The 22,658-nt window shown below is 43.1% G+C and overlaps 1 protein-coding gene across 5 annotated transcripts in view; it reads left to right on the plus strand.

Moving 5' to 3' along the window:
• Window positions 1–22,658, plus strand: part of DOP1A (DOP1 leucine zipper like protein A) — a 2,904,166-nt gene that overhangs the window by 910,663 nt on the left and 1,970,845 nt on the right. For 4 of the 5 annotated variants that reach the window (XM_069606322.1, XM_069606321.1, XM_069606320.1 and 1 more), the window contains exons 13-14: window positions 7,298–7,412; window positions 9,197–9,226. In XM_069606322.1, the coding sequence (XP_069462423.1) occupies window positions 7,298–7,412; window positions 9,197–9,226 (145 nt within the window). The remainder of the gene's footprint in view (window positions 1–7,297; window positions 7,413–9,196; window positions 9,227–22,658) is intronic. The other variant, XM_069606324.1, reaches the window with a different exon arrangement.

The following is a 22,658-nucleotide window of genomic DNA, read 5'->3' on the forward strand; positions in this document are numbered from 1 at the left end:
GGCTCGGCCTAGGACTACTCGGGTACCCTGGTTCAGAACTGTCAGAGGTGGACAAGTCCTCACTTTATTTATACAGGTAGGCTATGTTCGAGATGGTCACTGTCCCTTTGCTCGATCATAGGTTATTATGCTAGGGCGACGTGAGAGCGGTGCAATTGTGGCCACAAGTCTCACCTGCACGTCCTCGTTGGAAGTGCAGCGTGTGGGGCGGTGTTCAGCGAGTTTCTGGAGGGCACTGGAGTTTCGCTGCGGCGTGGGGACTATTTATTTAGTCCACCGTATGTTGCTGCTTCGTGCCCTTTGTCCGTTGGATAGACCACATATCTTACGCCGATACGCTGTGTGGGCGACAGCCTATCGCGGGACCAGGTGGGGGCGTTCAGTGTCTCTCTTGATCGGTTCCAGGTGAGGGGGGGTCTGCAGGAGCGTCCGACTCACTTTATTGCCTAGTGGCGAGTGCAAAGGGCTACTCCCTCTGCAGGGAGCCACTCTGCCGTAGTCGGGCTTCCATCGACGTCCCACTACATTCGATGCGGAACGTCATTTCCATGTGTCGGGTACCTCGCATCCAGAAGTGCCTTCCTCCTCCGTCTGCTAACTCGTCAGGAGTTCCCCTGGTTGGTGTACCTTGGGGGTCGCTTCGGGGGTCTTCAATCCTGATCAGCAGCTGATCTCTATCCTTTCACGTGTGGTTGCTTGGTTTAGTTTCGCTTTTCAGGTCCGGGGGGCCCGTACTTTCCAGCAGCGATTTCAGATCGAATTCCGCTCCGATTTTCTCTGTGGTTTCGCTCAGAGTGGGGGGACCTTCCGACATCAGCCACTCAATTGTCTTCCGTGAGGGGGGGCCTCATGTGCGGACTCAATCCACTTAATGGGGTCGCGGCAGCGGAGCTCACGCAGGACCATGTTTGTCTCTGCGCCCCCTGGTGGCCAGTGCCTTCATAAACAAGCTTTCGATTCCATTCCATTTCTAGAGACCGACTATGGCGAACATTAATGAAGGCAGGGTGCCCAGCATATATACTTAACCTGCTTTATCAATTTTATTCAAACACTTCCATAAAAGTCAAGCTAAATGCAACAGGGTTGCATATTGGCTTCCACACTATTTAACGTTTATATCAGTGACATACACACACACTTGGAAAACATTGGATCCTTTCTGGCGAAAATTGGTCAGTCATCGATATCATGGCTCTTCTACGTGGACAACCTCGTCCTATTAGATCAGACGCCCATAGGTCTCCAGAGAAAGCTCAATGCTCTAGAAAACTCCCTATTGATTAACACGCAAAAGTCAAATAGTCTTATAATGCAACCTGGAAAAGGTAGGAAAACAACAAAATGTTCTTTTAAGTGGACGATTGAGAGGCAAACACTTGTAATAATTTAAGAGTTCAAATACCTACGACAAAACATCAATGACAACCCTCAGCACACACCCTACAAAAAAGAAACAAAATGGAAAATGGAATTATTGACCGACCAAGCAATGATAATACATAGAAAATATAGTAAATGTTCTTGTCTTTCTGTTGTAAACTTCTATAGACAAAAAGTTATACCTGTGAGTATGTATGGAGTGCAGACCCAACTACCTTAAAATCACCCTAAATGGGACTATCTAGAAGGCCTATATTGGAAAAAAAGCTCATCTCTTTAACAAAGCTTCCCCATTCAAATACTTTGTTATGAACTAGGTGTACTTTCACTTACCACTATTGTAGCTTGGCATGCTTTGACTCTCTTCCGAAAGTGTCCGATGAAAAATGTGTATGCATCAAGCCTCATAGCAGCTCTTACATCCTTGATGGACTGAAAACATCATAACCCGTTAATAACCTGGAAACACTACTGTATGACAATTATGAAGCAAGCTGATATAGAAGAACAGTTACTAATAAGCAATCCTAACCTTGCCAAACAAAAATTATGGTATTTTGATTGGGGAGCAACATGGACTAAGCGCAATCAATTTAAAGCGTTCAAAAATGGCAACTTTGTACCAAAATCACTTAATCAAATTCCAAAATACCTTCAGAGATTCCCAGACCAGAAATACTGTGCCTATCTATTGAGACTGTGCTTTAACTTATGGCCTACATGAGTACTCTTAGCGTCTCGAGCGAAATATCTGAACTTAAATGCTGCATGTAGATTTTGTGAACTGCCAAACCAAAGTGAAACCTTACAAAATTTACTGGTTGAATGCCTAAATTTAGCTCCATTGAGGAAATAATATTTTTATAAATTCTTCCATGAATGTTTGCTATTACCTCCCAAGCAGATGTGGTTCATGATTTTCAATGCACATCAAATATCACTAAACTTAGCCACAATAAATTACCCCCAGCGACTGAGCTTGAGTTATAGACACACAAGCAAGCATTTAGAGAATCGAGAGACGTGAACAAGAATATTAATTGTGATTTAGTGTATACCAACTGAGCTAGAACCTCATAGTTAATCGCATATTATACTAGAGCGCTAATGTATATAAGGACAACATTCTAGGAATGGAAATTGCAACCTTACCTGAAACGGAACTGTGCTATATCGTGTAAACACAATATAATGTTACTGTAAGATCCTTTGCTAGCAAACCCGCGATCCCAGTTTGCAAATGTTCGCAATGATAACATATTATGTAATGTACTTTTACGTGTAAGTGCGATGGAACTAAAAAGTTGACTAAAACTGCAAGCATAAGCTATCACTGTCTAAATATAACGCAATGATAATGTAAGATGCTCTTGGTAATTTTATGACAACAGTAAGCAGTGATTACAATGAGAACATCATATGTATTACACTTGTAACCTGAGCTGCATTCAAAGGATGACAAATACCTTGTAAGCGGAAGAGAATATCAATGGGAAGTGCCTTATGTTTTTACCATACTGCAATTTTGTTCTGTTCATATTGTATTACCTGTATGTCTTAAGTTGTTTTAAAACATGTATATATTTTAACCAGAATAGACTCTCATAGTCAAATATTGAATCTATGAATCAATTTTAAACTCATATTGATGAAATGGCACATATTTCAAATGTAAGTAGAATATATTTAAAAATGTCCACTTTATTCTGTTTTCCTTTTGCTGTATTTGAAAGGTTGTTATTTACAACCAAAAGAAATAAAGATATTTAAAACATTATATACTTAGAAGGTGCTTTTTGAGAATAGGGGATGGCTTTGGTAATTAGCTTAGTAAGGGTAGCATAGGTTTGTGATCAGATATATTCATATTAAATCGGTTGCAGAATTCATGAAAAGGTACAGGTGTGTTAGTAAATAAATCCCTGTGAAATACCATTTAAGTAAGAGATAATGTTTTCTTTGCTCTTCTGCTCTCTCCTGTTTTTTAGCCTGCTCATCTTGATATAACTGTTCTTGTCTTTGTCTATATTTTCTTTTCACTCCTTAATCTTTCACTCGTTCCTCCCTTTCTTTGTCTTTTCTGTCTTGTTAGTCTTGATCTCCCCTTTATCTTACATCCTCAATGCCCTTATCATCGGGTTTAAGTACAATCCGACCTCCCATCCATTTGTTCTGTAAGAGTGCCATCTCATCAGTTTTATCCTTATCTCCTTTCCATCTCTTTATATCTTTCTCTATATCTTTGTCTGGGCCCTCGTCACTACTTTGCGTATGTGACTCATATGACGGATTGCTATATCCCGTCGCTGCTATAAGTTCCCTACTCCAGAGAGCCCCCGCCACTCTACCTTACATGACCAAAGGGAAACCCGCGCTCTTCTTCCTCCTTGACCTATCGGCGGCATTCGACCTCGTTGACCACCAAGTCCTATGCCACCACATTTCCACTACAGCCAACTTCTCTCCCAATGCCACCGCATGGATCGCCTCCTTCTTGCAAGGGAGGACTATGCAAGTTTTCTCAGACCTTGCCTCAGCCTCGCCCTCCATCACTCTATGCGGCGTCCCGCAAGGATCATGCATTTCACCAACCCTCTACAATATTTTCACACAACCTCTCTTCCTCATCCTTGACTCCCTGGGCATCTCGTATACTAACTACGCTGACGATACCCAGATCCTCCTCACCCTCACGGGAGACTATGACACTGACTCAAAGACACTTAACCACACATTTTTTTTTAAAAATGTGTTTATTTGTCTTGGTTTGTAATAAACCTTTACAAAAAGGAGAAAATGAAAAGGACAACAGTATACAAATTTACGGAATATGAAACAGAACAGCAAAATAGAAAAAAAAGAAAACACATTAACTTAAATGAATTAAAACACGATTGATTCTAGATCAGAACAAAAAGCATACAAATCGAAAACTAATAACCGAAACAATTATTTCTTAAAATATGAGTCATAATTTATTATAAAAGATCTTTTTAAAAACCACAGAGTAAGATAGTAAAGCCAAATAAACAATGAGGTAACAACTAATGGGATTGACTCAATTCATATACATAATCTGAATGAAATTTACCCCATATATATATTTGGAATTTAACAGCTTTCTTTAACGTAACATTGACCCTAAAGCATTTCACAATAGATCCATAGAAAAAAAGTAGCAGCAAACAATAAAAAAAGAACAAAACAAGTTAACCTTTCTCCACACTAACACAAATCACAAATGTTTCTCAAAAAAGAAGTAACCCAAATGTTTAGTATCACTGAATTCTCGTGCAACATTCTATGCCATATAAATTCTCTATTTACCTCATGGGTTGATCGTACAAATTGTGCAAAGTAACTTATCCTATAGGACATAAGTCCAGGACATACCTAAAGGAAATGTTGTAACGTTTCTACGATTCCCTCCTTTTTACAAAATCTACACCATTTCCAATCCACTAAGTTACAGTTTCTAATGCATTTGATTTGATTAGTTTGAATTACATTAAATCTAAAACACATAAAATAATTCCGCATTTGCTTACTGGGATATTTCATAAGATAGCCTTCCATAGCCGGAAACCATTTCCAAAGGGAACATGCATATTTATATAGTTTGGTTTCCATAATTTTATTCTTGGTTACTTGCCAATCAAAACACACAAGGCTAGCTTTCACTATTTTTTAGGTTTGTTGCGAAGAGAGACTGTAGACATACCGATCTTAACCAAGCAGTGCATCGTCTCCTCATGCAATGTATTAAAAAAAGGGTTGGCAGTATCCCTAGCACTTAACCACACATACAACAAGATTCAAGCATGGATGGCAGCCAATGGCCTATGCCTCAACTCAGACAAAACCGATCTACTCATAGTAGGCTCCAAGGAAACACTCAAGAACCTTGACTCCAAATTCAGTCATTTTACGATTGATAATATTAAAATCCCAGTGTCTAATTCAGTAAAAACATTAGGCGTCTACCTAGACTCTAATCTAACGATGACTAGGCAAGTAAACGCCATCGCCTCCACAGCAGCATACCAAGCCAAACTGCTGACAGCAGCCAGACCTTTCCTATCTAAGGATAACTGCATTACAATTGCTAGAGCCATCACAGGATCAAGACTTGACTACTGTAATGCACTGTTCCTGGGCACTTCTACCAAAAACATGACCAAACTTCAGACTATACAAAACAGCGGTTTGAGAGCAGCCACGGGAATACCCAAGAAAGAGCATATCACGTCAACTGGGAAATTCACTGGCTCCCAGTAAAAGAAAGAGTCCTCTTTAAAGCATTTGCCCTCACCCATAAGTGCATCCACCTCACTGCTCCACCATACCTCTCTGAGAGAATCCACCCCACTACATCCACCAGACCGACCAGAACTCCATATGCAAACATGCTCATGATCCCCAGAGACAAAAGTGCCAGAGCAGGCGGGATCAGCTTCCCGTACCTAGCAGCATTGCATTGGAATGCCCTACCACCACCCCTGAGAGCAGAAATCTCTCACCTAGCATTCCGTAAGTCGCTGAAAACTATGCTCTTCATCTAAAACTCCTCCAAGACAGAAACTCTACTCATTCTTGTGTTGTAGCTAATATCTGTATCTGAATGCATATAGAATGCAAAGAGAATGTACCACAAACTCAGAAAGTAACTGTACTCCTGATGTTTTCCTTCACATGTATGTAACTTTTTCATAACTAAGTCAGCCACCAGTAACAGTGCTGCAATGCCTTTGGGCTGCATGTGCGCTATATAAATTTAAATTAAAAAAATGATTTTTTGAACCATAAGAAGGCGTTTGTAGAGTCTTGGGTAGTAGGCAAGGTTGAGAGTAAGGACAATCAAGCTTGTTTGAATGAATACAAAAGGGGCTGTTTTTTAATACCAGGCCATCAGGAGGTTCTGAGAAAATGTGCAAAGGTTAAAGGAGCAATGCGTTTTGATTCTAAAATAATCCAAGATGGGGCATTCATGAATTGGGGTTTGGAAGATAAGAAAAGGGCAAGTTGTTGCAATAAAAATGATTTTTGATACTTAAGAAAATCAGGGAATTTAACTCCGCCAAGAGTTTTGCAAGATTTGAGTTTGAGCGCTATTTTGGGAGTTTTATTTTTCCAAAGAAAATTGGATAGGATTGTGTCAATTTTTTTAAAGAAGGAGCTTGGTAATAAAATTGGGATCATGGAAAGGTAATACAAGAAGATAGGACCAAGAGTCATTTATATGGAGTCTAATCTTCCCCACCAAGAGAGGAAAAGAGGGGACCACTGATTAATGGATCTTATTTTATCTCGGGAGGATAGCTCAGGGGCAACATGCTCGCCTTGGAAGCAGGACGACATGGAGAACCACAGGTTCGATCCCCGGGTCAGCGCTTAGAAACCTCTGTTTATTAAGCGCGTTTATCATATCATTATTGCATTCTGATTTAGGCTTAAAGTGGATGTACTATCTTTTGCAATATGTATCCATAAGTATTTAATTGAAGAAGTGCACCACTTCATGCCATAAAGGGGAGTATCGGATAAGACACACAATTAGTAAGAGCTAAGATTTTGGATTTATCATAATGTAATTTGTATCCTGAGACACGAGAGAATTGATCAATGGTAGACATTAATGCTGTGATATTGGAAACTGAAAATGTATTTTTTGATAGCGACTCCTTAAAAATAAGCGCAATCAGTTCTTTCGCTTCTGGATTGCTATTTTCTAACAGTTGTTGTTTTATTTCTTATCCCGTATCTTACAAGTATAATTTGGTTTTAAAAGGAAAATGTATTGAAGTTTTTTTAACTAACCATTTAATAGGAATAAAAACAAATACATATAAAAATTCTCACTTGCTTTTTCATTGCTGTTAGAAGATAATTTGGTTTGTTTTTTTCTAATCTGTAGGCGGACACTTCATGCAAGAACGTGCACAGGACCTGGAGATGTGCGGAAACCCACTGAACTGCCCTTAACCACTTTCTGCTCATTGGTGGATTTTTTGTTGGATATTGTATCGTTGGTGAGAACTGGTTTATTCACTATCATTATTGTGACAGGAAGAGTAGTGTTTTTGTATAATACTTTTGGAAGAATTCAGTTATTCTCTGCTAAAGAGAATACCTCTCTACTACATGCTGACATTTTCTTTCAAAGGCTTATTGGTACTTAAGCCACACAAACATAAGGCCAATAATGGTTACCTCCAGTGTGTTCATGATAATTATGACAATGATGGTATTGACGAGGATCTGGAGTTGTACTATATTCACAGTATTTTAATGCTTGCTGTTAGTATGCTGCTCTTGTTGTTAAAAATTTCATGGTATTGTTTATGATCCGATCTAATTTTATGTGCCATGAATTTTCTGAGCAAACCTTTTTTAAGGAAGCCTAAAATATATATTTTTTAAAACAGTAAATATTATGACAAAGCTCATGGTAGTGTTTAATCAAATATATTTAGTATCCAGTATCCATGTTTCTTTGAATACTGATTTAAAAAAATCCTATTGGCTTGTAAATGGATGGTCGCAATCAGGGCTCCAGGTAAAGTTTTGAAGAGCATTTATTTTATTCCCTATTTTTTCCAATTGGGATTTAAATGATTTCCTGTGCGGAGTAAAAAAAGTAATTCCCATTCCAAAGGTTGTTTCCGGCATTTTTTAGGCAGTAAAAAAATATATTTTACCTTAAAACAGGTATCCATTTAGAATTAATACTTCATTGCACCTAGTAATTCTTGCAAATGATACAGTTTTACCTTTTGACATCGGGGAGTAAAAGTAAAAGTGCTACTTCCTGTGGCACCGCTTATGGTACCACTAATGGAATATATTTGTGGAACCTTGTGAGTGCAAGGAAGAATGAAGGATCCTATGTACCATTATTTCCTATTTGTTGGGATTATGTTTAATCCCTATTTTGTTGTTGGACATATTTGCCTATTTTTGGTAAGTAAAAGTGGTTGGTAAGATGCTTATTATTAGGGCTGAGTGTAATCATCTATTACCAAGTAATTAATTTGTAAATAAGTTGCAGAATGTTATAGGATGTTCTCTCCTCTAATTGAAGGATGTAAGTTGTAGTGGAACACATGTTCTTTTACTCTGTGCTAGCCTATTGTACTGGATGATGTTTTTCCTTGTTGTTTGGTAGCACAACATTCGGTTCTAGCCACAAAAATGTGGAGCAAAAAGAGAGTTGTAAAATAAATTTGAATTTTAAAACTTATTGGAGACCTTCTATAGCTCAAGTTAAGAAGTTATAATTAAGATTGCATATTTAAGTTTTCCTATTTTATTTCTGTGGAAAAGTTTAGCATTAGCAAACTACAACCAGTAGCTGAATTATGGAATGTTTTTGGTTCCATATTCCACTTCTATTTGCACCACAAATCATTCTCAAATGAAAGTAACCGTAAAACATGCCAATGTCTTGTGACTTCTTTCTGCTTCATAAATAAATTCACCCGAACCCCTTCTCTTCTATAACATAGCATTTATTTGATGTACTTTCCATTTGGAATAAATCCCCTTTGTTTATTTTCCTTTCACTGCTTTGTCTGTTATCCTATCTTTTATATTCAATTTTATTAACATTGTCTTTCACGTCCAAGCTTATGGCAGCAGCTTGATTCATTGTATTATTATATAGCCGTGACCATAGTCTCCAACTTGGCTTTGATTGCTGCCTTGTCATAACAAAAATGTATTTTTTATTTAAACACATGTTTGAAATGCCCTAATGAACATTGCTAGACTGTTTATTCTCTTCTGCTCAATTCTTTCCTTTCTCGTTCCAAAGCCTACTAGAAGTATGAGGGTGATTTGTCAGGTATGGCATCCTGCCCTTTTTCCTCTTCTTGTTACAGCTATTTTAAATGAATTGTGTGAAATGTGCACTGTGATATTAAATGGTAATACATATGATGCTATGATTCGTGCCTGTTTGAAGACCTTATTATTTATTCAAACTAGCCATGCAACCCCATTTATCATCTTTCTGATTCAAATGCTTGCAGCCTAGCCAGGTTCAGAAAACAATGACTTTCCAGCATGTTCCAATGGTAACATTTTAGTAGAAATGTGTTCCAAAATATCTATTCTATGAGGATGTTGATGCAATGACCATCGCTACATGTCGGGTATTACATGTTAAGCTAGTCCTTAAAAATAATTTCTAAATGTATTTATTTTTTATATTTAAATATTCATAACATATTTTTATATTTATTGTTTTAACCACAGACCTATCTAAAGAGCAGCAGAATAATGTAGCGGGTGTGGGTATCCAGCGTATGGGCTGCAATATTTTAACAGTAGCGCAGTACTGTGTGTCAGTCTTTACATCCATTGGGATTTCTTCTTGGTCAGGTGTTGTTGAAAAAGCTACTTTTTGAGAGATTTGCAAAATTGGAGAATTGTGGGGGCATTCCAAGCCGATGCTGGGATCAAGTTCCAAAGCATGGGTACATGACACGAGAAGGATTGTTTGTGGGTCCTTTCTTTGCGAGCGAGTTGTGATTTGAGCCGGTTTGTCGATATACTGTGCACGGAGCATGTTCCACCAGATACGTGGGGCTTGTGCGCCAGGTTACCTGGTGTGCTACTTGTGACTGCTTTGTAGATGATACATACAGTCTTGAACAGTATCCTATCCTGGAGAGAAAGCCAATGTAGTTTGTGTAGAAGTGAGGTGTTTCTGTCAAATGCAGGGTCGGACTTGGACAAGAAATAGGCCCGGTCACCCAAAAAAAAGTGGGCCACCCATCACCTCAAAAAAGTGGCCCACCCCTCACGACCCTTGACCTCTGATGACATCGCCAGAAGTGTTGTCATTTGACCCCACCCCAAAGTGACATCTTGGGAAGAGATGTAACACGACCTTTCACCATTTTGACAAAACAGGAAGTGGCATCAAATAGCATTGTTCCTAAGTACACTAAATTACTGTGAATCCAAGCAGACGTCGAAGGCCAAATGATATGTTATTGTATAGCACTTACGCTTAAGCTCTTTTTTATAGAACAAATATTCATACAATATCACCCAACATGTGTTGGTACTTATTTATCGACCTAAGAAGGATGAAAGGCTTTTTTGAAGAAAAAATGAATTAAAAAAATTGAAAAAAATATATATTTATTTTCTTCTCCAAACTGGCCCAGGCATGGCCAGAAACCGGCCCCCACTCCCCAGGGCCGTTTTCGGCCCAGCCACGGGCCGAAAGGCCGAGTGGCCCATCCGACCCTGGTCAAATGTGCACACAAGACGTGCTGCAGAGTGGTGGACTGCTTTTAGGGGAGCCAAGTGAGTGTGCCTGGGAGCCCCATCAGGGGGGAATTTCCCCCCCATCGATGTGTGATATCACAAGGGCCTGCACTATATTCCAGAAGTCCTGCGACGGGATGAAGGGGTTGATTTTGTGAATGGTGGAGATTTGGATCCAGGCTGTTTGGGTCTTCTTGGCTATGTCTTTTTGGAATAACAGGCTGCTGTCAATATTGAAGCTGAATCGAAGAGTTTCGGATCAAATCCTTCTTGGTGCATATCATTGAGCCACTGTTGGACAATTTGTTGTTTAGCAGGGGGACCAATTAGTACGAATTCAGTCTTGGATGGTTAAGCTTGAGGTAGGCTGTTGAAATCCAGGACTGAATGATGGCTATGCATTCACGGAGGCAACTGATGTCCTGTGGGCTTTTTACTCTCTTGTACAACTGAGTATTGTCTGTGTATTGATGGATGGCTATATTGGGATCTTGGAGGAGTCTGCCCAGAGGCACCATATACATGTTGAAAAGGATTGGTGAGAGAATGGAGCCCTAGGGGACTCTGCAGGAAGCTGGGAGTTGGTTAGAACACAACATGCTTATCTGGACGGCATGATGTCTGCCCGAGAGGTAGGAGGTAAACCAATTCAGGACAATGCCAGAGATTCCCATCCTGTCCTCGAGGAGGGAAGAGGATGATGCAGTGGTCGATGCTGTTGAATGCAGCTGATGGGTCAACGAGGCACAAGTCTCCCTTGGCAGTTATTTGGAGAACATCTACCGCCTGGATGGTGGCTGTCTAGATGCTACCTTTAGGGAGGAACCACAACTGATAGTCGTGCAGAGGTGTAGTTGTTCGATTCCGGAGACCCCTTTTTTTCAAGATTTCACCAATAAACGGGAGGTTCGTAATGGTCTAGTAGTATGCCAGTTCATCTGGGTCTAGGGTCAGTGTTTTCAAAAGAAGTTGTAGGAGACCTTTTCATTGTTTCCCACTAGCATCACCTATATTTAGAACCCTCTACAAAGATCTTTAGTGGCTGCAAGAAAATATACTTGCCAACATAATGCACACAGTTTTTTAAATTCTTATGGGGGTGTACCATTTGTCCCAAATTCACATGTTTTATCATGGAGCCAAATTACACTTAATAGCATAATAAACAATACATATCATTTCTTTTCCTGCCCATTACTTGGTTTCTTCTAATGGTGGAGGCCTCCTATGCCAGTTTTATTGTCTTGTTTATTTTCATTTTTGCAAAAATAATTCTGTTATACAGTCTTTTATTTTCTTCAATTTTGACGGGGTGATTTCTTTTTTTGACATCTTTATTAAGACATTGAGTCTCAAAATGGCAATATAGAAAAGATAAACATTCAACATTTCTTTATTAAGACATCGACAAAGAACAAGAACACACAGAAATGTATACACCATGTTCCACCTCGATATAGGTCCAAGACACATAATCAAAGTGATAAAAAAGACATAAATGAAACCTACGGTATACAGAGTAGACGAGTGGCCATAAGAACACATTTCTTGCCTCTTGGTAATGTTCTTTCTGATGGATCTTCCTCTTACAGATTCTTATCTTAGATAGTCTATCTCCAGAGCTAGCAGCCTTCAGAAACGTTTTCACCACCATAGGGAGTGGGGGCAGTGCAGCTCCATGTCGGCTCTGACCAGCTCTAATGCGTTATTTCCGCCTTTTTCTCTAACATTCGGCAGCTGAGGAAGCGCAGGACATCTGGAGGAGGGAGGAGAGTGAAAAAACTCTACAGGACTGCTTGACCAAAGGGAGCATCCTGCTCTGACAAGGTATCCAGGCGGTAATCTAAACTTGTACAGTTAAGCCCAATTCTTCCTCCTTGCATATATTCTGAAGTGGTAGCCAGGTTTCTGGTTGAATGAGTCCTGAGGCCCTCATACACATCCTTCTCAGACAGATTGTAGCATTCTGACATGCAGAGGATGATCCACTTGGACAGAGTTTTTTTGGTCATAGCCCTGCCAGCATGGACACCCGCATAACACACAAAGAGCTGGTCATCTATTGTGACCGCTCTCGTCTGAGAGACTTCGTTGCTGAGGCCTGTACCGGATCTATCTATGGGGTTGTTCCTCCGTTTTAGAATGATAACCAGAAGAGGAAAACACAGGAGATGGATTTGTCTGATAGAGGTGATTGTGTAATACAAACCTAGGAAGGAAAGACAGCTTCACTATTAAGGTAACCTTCTCCTTGGAAAATATCAAGTAGGGAGATTTAACTGACAACGGCAAGCGTGAACTAACCTATCTCGTAAACATGATTGCTCACGCTAAGGGTGATTAACTTTACCGAGCATGAACACAGGGGCTCAAATAGAACTTCAATTAGCAAAGTCAAAACTAAATTCAAGTCCCACCGAGGAACAGAAAACTGGCATGAGGGAAACTGGTTACTTAATGTGTGTATTTATTTATTACATTTGTAAAGCACACACACAACCCGTAGGCATTGAGGCGCTGTTGCAGGTAGGAAAGTACTAGGCACACATAGTTACATAAAGACACAAGGTAAGGTGGGTAAAGCCTGATGCAGTTATCATACAAACATACAGAATAATGACCAACTTGCAATAAACCTATAATACAAAGTCTTTGGCTAGTGATGAACAGGCATAGTTTCAACAGGTACAGGTAAAATAGTTAAAACCTGATGGCAGTTATCATACAAAGATACAGAATCATGACCAACTGGTAATTATCCTACAAGCAAAACCTTAGGGTGGTGGGGCGGGAGAAAGTTCATCGTGAATGGAGTGGCCTGCGGTGGGGAGTTCAGGTTTAGGTGAAAAAGCTGAGTTTTTAGACCTTTGCAGAAGATCCAGTCGGATTTTTCTGCCCTCAAGGAGGCTGGGAGGCCATCCCAGAGCTTGGCAGCCAGGTGAGGGAAGCTGTAGCCTCTGGCTTTGCTTCATTTTACTTTGGGAACAGTAAGCTTGTCTGTGTTAGGGGGTCCTAGTGGGTGTTGAGGAGTGGACTTTGGTAATTCTTTTAGCGAGGTATGGTGGTGGTGCTGTGTTGGACAGGCACTTGTGGGTAATGGAGAGTGTTTTAAAGATGATCGGCTTCTGAATGGGGAGCCAGTGTGCGTCTCTTCTAGCACTTGAAATATGCTCTGAGAGGTGTTCAGGGCTGCTCTAAGGGCGTTATTCTGGATGATTTGAAGTTTGAGGTTGTTTCTCTAAGATGTACCATTGAATAGGACATTGTAGTAGTCTAACTTTGAGCCAATTGTTTCATGGGCAATGGTTAGGCAGTTATTTTTTTGAAAGGAAGGGTCTGGCTGCATGAAGGACCTTGGTAGCGTAGGCTGCCGAGGAGGCAATTGCATTCACTTGTCTGGTGTAGGAAGACCGCTAATGTCTTTACAGTGTTCGAGACAGGCGATCATGAAGGAAGAACAAAGTCCGACAAAACTGCATAACAGTGGTGATCGTGAAGAAAAAAGCCTTGCCCAGGGGTCCTCGTATAGACTGAAATTGCATCCAGTTACTCTTTCACAGTACTAATCTGCAGGCCCGTTCCATGCCAAGGAAAGCACGAAATCTGGTACAGAAGAAGTAGAACAGATGAAAGGCCCAGACCTCTCTCCCGACTGTGACAGGGTCAGGGTCCCTGTCGTGGTTGGAGGAGGGACTCCTCTCAAAATGGGGTAGGTGGCCTATCAGGGCATTGCCAGAGCATGACCTTCCCCATAGGCCATCGAAGGGAGTTGAGACTCACTCCCTGACACACTGACTCTCCAGAAAGCGCGAACAAGCGCGAACATACGTGACAGCCTTTGTACCACTGTCGCCACTGCAATGCCTATCAGCCTCTGTTCTGGCCAAGTTTCTTTTGCTTGTATTTCAGAACCACATCTCCCAGGAACGCCCAGACAGTATCTAAGAAAGGCTGGGGCCAGAGCACAGCCACAAAAAAATAACTGGTTGTCACAAGCCAAGCAGCACTGAATATCCAACCTCCTCAATGAAAAAAACGCAACCCCACACCAATGGACGGACCTTGCGCAATGAAACCCTGCCGGTAAACGAGACCGCAAGAACAAACTGTTTGCACCAGCTCTAGTGTTGATCCTGCCAGAGACCACCAAGGGGGTGATATCAAGCAAGCCTTTTGCATCTAAACTGACTCCATCTCAGGGGGAAATTCTAGAACGTGCTTTGGGCCAGAGATCAGGTGACAGGGAAAGCTAATGGGAGTCGGGAGCTGCAGTGTGGATGGATATAAGGCAGTGTTTGGTAATAGAGAGGAAAGAGGGTTAGAGAAATGTCAAGTGTATAACGAGAAGTGTGTAAGTTTAAGAATGGGTGATAGTGGGAGTGTGAAGATAATGACAGTGGTAGAAGGGAGATATGAAAGTAGAGGAGGGAGAGTAAGAGGAGTAGGGTTGTGTAGTGAGATCAGGAAATGGAGGAAGAGAGAGAAAGGGAGAGTGGTGTAGGGGGGTGGTGAGAACAGGACACAAGGAGAGAGAGGAATAGGGAGTGTAGTTGTAGTGTGATCAAGACATGTATATTGAGAGAGAGGGGTGTACAATGACGAAAGAGGTAAGTAGGGAGGGAAGAGCGAGAGGGGAAGAGGGTGATCAGTAAGATTCAGGGGGAAGAGTGTGGAGATATAAAGAGAGACGAAAAGGGTGATGAAGAGAGAGTAAGAGCGAGAAACTCCAGCGGAAAGAGCTTGAAGAGCTGACCATCGAGTGGGGGAGGTGGACTCGGACAACCAGGCACCCTTAGGAAGTCCCGGAGATATTTAGAAAAGGCTGTGACATTTAGGGCTTCCCTTTTTCAAGACGGTAGGAGTCACTGATTTAGACCTATAAACCTATGGGTGATCTAACAGGGAAATAGGGACACCTGGGCTAGGCTGGAGGGAGCCCACGTGAAGGTTGAGGGAAGACTTCTGGATCCTCTTAGTGTGGCCACCTAAGAGGTTTCTGAAACACCTGTAGGAAATGATTAATAAAACCCTTGAAACTTCATGCAGGCCTAAATGGATTTGGTTGCTGGCCTCCAAACTGGAATGAGTGCATCTTTGATGCCACCTGACAGTTCCTACTCCTTACATCTCAGCCTCTCAGCAGCTAAGCATGAAGGTTCATGTTGTGGAGGCTTGGATGGCTGACCCGAGCATATGAGTGGGAGAACAGGTCCACCCTCACCAGAAGGCTCTTGTGAGCACAGATGGACATGTCCAAAAGCTTCAGGTAGCAAAGTCTGGAGGAATCATAATCAATGTGGACCCAAACCACCATAGTTTCCTGATATACCTAGTCGAATGACAAGGATTGGCGGGTACACATAGAGGATATCGAAGTTCCATTCAACATCCAATGTCCCCTCCCAAAAGTCCCGGTGAAGAAAGTACACTGAAGTAGAACAACTCTCACTGGAAGCAAAGTGGTCCACTTGAGGAGTCGTCTGAAGAGTGAGGATCTTCACCAGAACTTCATGGCAAAGCTCCCACTCATGGAAGGAAGTCTTGCTGCTCAATAGGTCCTCTGTGCCGGCAAGATACACCACCCTCCGATATGTCATTCTGTATAGCCCAGAACCAGTCTTGTTGAAGCAATACTGTCCTGTTTGTTGAGGTATTGCATGGCCACCGTGTTGTCTTCAGGACCAACATACACGCAGAGATGTATGGAAGGCAATTATGGCCAGCCTAATAGCTCACAGCGCCAGCAAACCGACGTGTTCCCGGGCCTCCACAGGCCCCAAAGCAGACTCACTGTTGGATGTAACAGTTGAGTACCCCCGCCATCCAGTGAGACATCCGTGACTATGGTTAGTTGGAGCCAAGATTGCCTAAGCAGCACGTTTTCTTGCAGGGCCCATGACTGGAACACTCTAGATACCCTCTCCAAGACTCATAACAGTTCTTACATGTTTCCCTGGAACTGAGACCACTGACAGCGAAGTAGCCACTGGTATGACCTAAAGCATACCTAATGTGTAACTGGGCATCCTGCAGATAGTGGAACATATATATATGTTTTTCTCCTAAGGCAGGCCACTATGACTGCCAGCAGTTTGATGAAACCTTTGGTGTCGAAGAATGGGCAAATGGGAGGACTCTGCATTTGTAGTAGGAGTTCCCTAATGCAAATCTCACATACTTCTTGTTCATGGGATGGATCAGCAAATTGAAGTAGGCATCTTGGAGATTGATTGATACCATTCAATCATGCAATATGTGGGCCTGCAGGATCTTGTCCTGGTATATGTTTAAAACCCTTAGACGCAGGATGGGACATGGGACAACGTCCTCCTTCGGAACCTGAAAGTAAAGAGAGTATCAACCCTTGCCTTGTTCTGAATAGGGCACCACTTCTATGTATGCTATTCGGTAGAAGCTGACAGACCTCCTCCAGTGGGAGAGGGCTGGAATCAATGAGAGATGGAGGAAGGATGGTCTGGAGGGCGTTGAACATAAGGCAGACCGCAAACCTGAGTTATGACCTGCAAGATTCAAGTATCAGAGGTGGTTCAATGCCACTCCTCGAAGGACCTGTTAATTCTCCCCCCCCCCCACCCACCCACTCGGCGGAAAAGAAGGGCTCTTCATACAGGCTTTCCCCCCGGGGCTGTTGTGGGCACTGCTCACTGCTGAGGAGATAATAATACCTCACAACCTCTGCCCTGGCGCTGCTGCTTCTTGCCGAAGAGCACCTGGCCCCTACTATAGTGGGCAAAGGAGACAAAGGGCCTAAAACCTCAACTCCTCAGGGCTGAGCTGGAAGACTGCAGAACAGCTAGGTGTAATGAGTCTGCATTGGCTTTAGACTCCTGAAATTCCTGGAGGGACTCGCCCGCTTAAGACCTAAAGCAGTTGTGTCCATCAAAGGACATGTTTAGCAGCTTCCTTGATCCTCTTGGGGCAAACCTTAATTTGACCCCGGCCCTTGGCTTGTGCTAAACAATCACCCATGTCAAGGCCAGATTGCAAAATATGGTGTGCTACCTGTTTGCTGTCAATCACCAGGAGATTGAAGCCCTCCTTCATATCCTTTGCAGGGAGATTATCTGCTACCTCTGAGATAATGTTCCAGAATCCAAAGGTGTATTTTGCCAGGGCACAGGGCGCATTCATTGCCTTCAGAGAGAGGCTGCCTGATGCAAATACTTTACATCGCCAGGACTCCAGCCTATTGCTCTCCATGTCCTGAGACAACATGGGTAATTGCTAGCACTGTGCCGTACACCCTGATTAATGTACTGAATCTGCCATGATTGCTAGCACTGTACCTTGCACTTTGATTAATGTACTGAATCTGCCCGGATTGCTAGCACTGTACCTTGCACCTTGATTAATGTACTGAATCTGCCCTGATTGCTAGCACTGTGCCGTGCACCCTGATCAATGTACTGCATTGTTCCTAAGACGGTTAGCACTGTGCCATTTGCACAGATCATGCAACCCACTAGCAAGGTCCTCTACAAACTTCTTAGCTGCTACCAGACCACTGCTACCATAGTCTTGACCCTCGCACTCTCTCTCACCATACTAGATCTTACTGAAACTTACTCCATCCACACCTGTCCAGCCTCACAGCACCACACCACCCATACTCCCCCCCAGTACACCACTCCTCCCACCTACACCACCATACAGAGCATGTACTCTCACACTAGAACATGCACGCCATCCCTCATCCACCACCTTTCGTAATCTTCGCCTAGGTTCCTGATTCACTCACAAATACACTCCCCACCTCAAACACCCTCCCACTCACACATCCAGGCCCATCCAAACACGTCACCTCACAAACACACCTACCACTTCCCTCACATCCAGCCTCCACACTACCACCAAAACCATAACCACACCGCCTCCTCACCTTAAATGTGCCCTCCTCAACGTTGGGTCGCTCGCCGCTCACGCCCTAGAAATAAATGATCTAGCCAACAACAACATTGACCTACTAGCTACCACCGAAACATGGCTTCATGAGGCATTCGGCCCTGCCATCACCCTTGCACTCCCAGAAGGCTACACCATTCTCAGGCAATCCAGACCAAATCGCCTAGGAGGAGGAGTAGCCCTCATATTCAAAGAAACTCTCTCCCTCAGATCCATTAGCCACCCATGGCAGAGCAATTCTGATATGCTCTCTGTAAAGCTCTCACTGTCCCCTAACAGTACCATCAATATACACACGCTATATCGTGCCCCTGGCCTCCCATCAGACTTACTGGGACTCCTCACCCACCTACTCCGCAATAACATCAAAGGATCCACCAAGGCTCTCCTTCTTGGAGACCTGAACCTAGGACTTAACGATCCCAAGGACAAAGTTGCTGCTACCTTTGCCAAAGAACTTAATGACTTAGGATTCACACAAAAAATCGCCACCCCAACACATAACAAAGGCCGTACCCTTGATTGGGTTGCAGACCATAACTGTCTCACCACCATCACTTATAACACAGCACTACCATGGACAGACCACAATTATGGTCTGATATTGAATTCACCTTGCCCATCACATCCAGTTCAAAGAAGCCCCCACCCGCACCTCCCTTACAAGCTAGAAGCTCCAAAAAACGTATCGCAGACAATCTACGCCCATACCTTAACATCCCAGCATTCGCCCACCCCTTCTCAGATGATCCCAACACCCTAGCGGACATCTACAAAGGTACTCTCTCCAATGCGATCAACGCCATAGCACCGCTAGAAAACAAAAAAGGAAAAAGACTCTTCACTCAAACTCCTGGTTTACGGAAGAATTACAATACATGCGCGCTTGCAAGAGAGAGGCATTAAAAAACTGGCAACTCAACCCCTGCGATAACACTAAGAACTGCTTCAACCTAATCTCCCACCAATACAAAGATGCCATCACTAAATCCAAAGCTAACGCCTTTAACACTCGAATCACCAATGCAAACTCACAATCCAAAGAAATCTTTGCTGTATTTAAGGAACTTACCTCCTCCCCCAACACCCCAGATGAGATCATCAAAGATGAAGCCTGGTGTGCCAGTATTCAAGCAGCCATGCTTAATAAAATCAAACTTCTGCAAAAAGAAATCAAGGACCACTACAACACACTACCCCCTCATTCAGGGGTCAATCAGCCACAGTCCACTCCTCCTCCCAACAAACCCCTTTTCTCCTTCAGAGACATCTCGGAACTTGAAGTCATTAACATCCTCAAAAACTTAAAAACCTCAATGTGAAAAGGGGACATTTTTCCCCCGAAGCTCAAGGACTGCGCCGACAGCCTTGCTCCTCTACTAACAGCCTTCATCAATACCTCTTACAGAACCGGCATCATCCCTGTTAGCCTCAAAGAGGCATGGGTCCGCCCCCTTCTCAAAAAACCTACACTAGACCCCACCCAACCAAACAACTACCGACTTATAACCACTCTGCCCTGGGAACCAGAGTGCACGCCTTGCCATCATTCTTAACACTATGTTCCAGGAGTCACAGGCTCAAGAGGCTGCAGCACCAGGGCCATCATGCCTTACTATGGAGAGCCATAAACATGGTTTTCGCCCTCCCCCTATCAAGGGTAAGATTTGTGCTTTGGAGGGAGTTGTTTCACAGTCACCTGCAATTGAAAAAAGTGTTAGAGTACAAGTACCAGAATCCTTAGAGACATCAATGTGAATTAACCTGAAACACCTGAAAAGGAAATGCAACTAGACACGCCTGAAAAGGAAAAGAAACACAGCCTCCCTGATGATTGATGGAGTCAAGAAAACATTTGGAGGAGAAGACATTTTGTTGCTACAGCAGGAAAATTTGACTGGGAACCAGAGTGCACGCCTTGCCATCATTCTTGACACTATACTCCAACTTCACCATTGATAAAACCATCATCTACCCCAGTGAAGACCCTAGGAGTTCACATAGACTCTACACTATCCATGACAAAGCAGGTTAGAGCCATCTCCTCCGCCTCAGCTCACACCACCAAACTTATAAATTCAATAAAGCCATATCTCTCCAAACCCAATTGTCTATCTATAGCCAGCGCAACCATCGGTGTGAAACTGGACTATTGTAATGCCCTCCTAGCAGGTACTTCAGCAAAAAACATTAACCGACTCCAAATCACACAGAACAATGCACTAAGAGCAGCACCCAGGATCCCAAAAAGAGACCATATCACACATGCCAGACAGGAAGCTCACTGGCTCCCAGTAAAAGAATGAATCACGTTCAAAATCCTCCCTCTCACCCACAATTGCCTCACCCGCACAGCACCTTCATATCTATCGGAGACCATAACCAAATCCACCTCCACTCGACCAGTCGGGACTTGCGACGCCAACCAAATTCACACCCCTCACATCAACAAAGCGAGAGCTGGGGGGTTAGGCCTCCCCTACATAACCTCCAAGTTATGTAACTCCTTACCTTCTGACATCAGAGCTGAAAACTCCCTCCTTGCCTTCCGGAAAAAACAAAAAACTACTCTCTTCACCTAGTCCCACTCTATTGCTTCTTTCCATCTCTGTCTTGAAAAAAATAGAAATATGCAACTCTCAATGTAACTGTATCAAAGATAAATGAATTGTAACTAAGAAAAATGTCTGTAACCAGCGCCACGATGCCCCCGGGGTGCTGTCAGCTCAACAATTGTGAATAAATAAATAAATAAAGTGGTGGTCTATAGCAGCCTGTACCACTAAACTCTCCTGAGACATGCGCAACGTGAGAAACGCTCAATATGAGGGAGCTGAATGATGCGTATGTGCAAGACCTCCGTCCACTGCAGGGATTAATGCCAGCTTCTTCAGGCCATCAGCACGGGAGCTCCAAAATTGGGTTGAAAGTGAGCAGGGCATCCCGTGGGATAGTCCTATGCAAAATTTCAGTCAGTTTGAACAGAATCTTGAGCCTTGAGGGGTATGGACGACAACCTTTGCCATCACGCTCTGAAAAGAATTGTTGTGCATGTCCCGAGCCTGTGACTGAAGAATGTCAAGTACTGGGGAGGTATCCGGTCGCTTGCCTCCTGCAGGTCTGCGGCCAACTCCAACATGTCTTCGCCCTCTCTTAAGAACTCATCTGGGAAGTTGATGGCCCCACCAGAGTAATAGTGCTCCAGCACAGATGGGATGCGATGGCTTCCTCATCGAAGATGTTGAATATCTTCAAGGAAAATGTGCCCATTGGAAGTGAGGCGTACTCCGGTGTGTGGGGTCACCAGTGTTGGCCGGCACTGAAGAACATTGCTGGACCAAGGGACACAGGTGCAGAGAACTTGACTCCCGAAAGCGGAGCAGCACAGCGCAGAGTCGGAGCTGTGTCTGCTGGAGCCAGGCCAAGCCCATAGGCATGCAGTCCAGATAGCAATCCGGGTGGCTTCTCCAAGGACGCAGTGAGTCCTGTGGAATCAGACGAGGCCCGGAGTGGCAGAGCTTTGGCAAAAATGTGGAACACATTTTCATCCAAAACTCTTCCTACTCCTCCAGGGTGGAGGTTTGGGTGGCAAATGGTACCTCGGGTGTTAGAGCTGAATCCTCTGAAGAGTCTCTCGGTTTGGAGTGGTGACTGATTTTTCTGAAGACGAAGAAGAATGATTCCTTGTGCTCAGTGAACAGGACATCTCCCAGTGTTTCTTTTTCTTGTCTTTACAGACAGGAGCGCACTTTTCTGCCTATTTTCCCACTACTGCCTTCCTCTGTTCCATTTCCAAAGATTCTGAAGGGGTCTTCTTGCCATGTTTGTGGCAATAAGAGAATAGTTTTGCTGTATGCTCCCTCGGGGCATATGGGTGCATGGATTGGCACAACCCCGCAGTCCAGCAGATCATGTTCTTCACTAATGAAATACGTGGAGGGTCAGAAGAAGGACACAGACACTCTGAGGACATGTTCCAAGTGTTTTTATTAAAGAATAAGGCCTAACTTTCCCTATAGCTATGGGATATTCCCTACCTCTATATCTAACAGGGGTGCTTGTCACGGAATGTC

The sequence above is a fragment of the Ambystoma mexicanum genome, chromosome 4p, assembly GCF_040938575.1.
Source record: "Ambystoma mexicanum isolate Mex_15411 chromosome 4p, UKY_AmexF1_1, whole genome shotgun sequence".
Lineage (NCBI taxonomy): Eukaryota > Metazoa > Chordata > Amphibia > Caudata > Ambystomatidae > Ambystoma > Ambystoma mexicanum.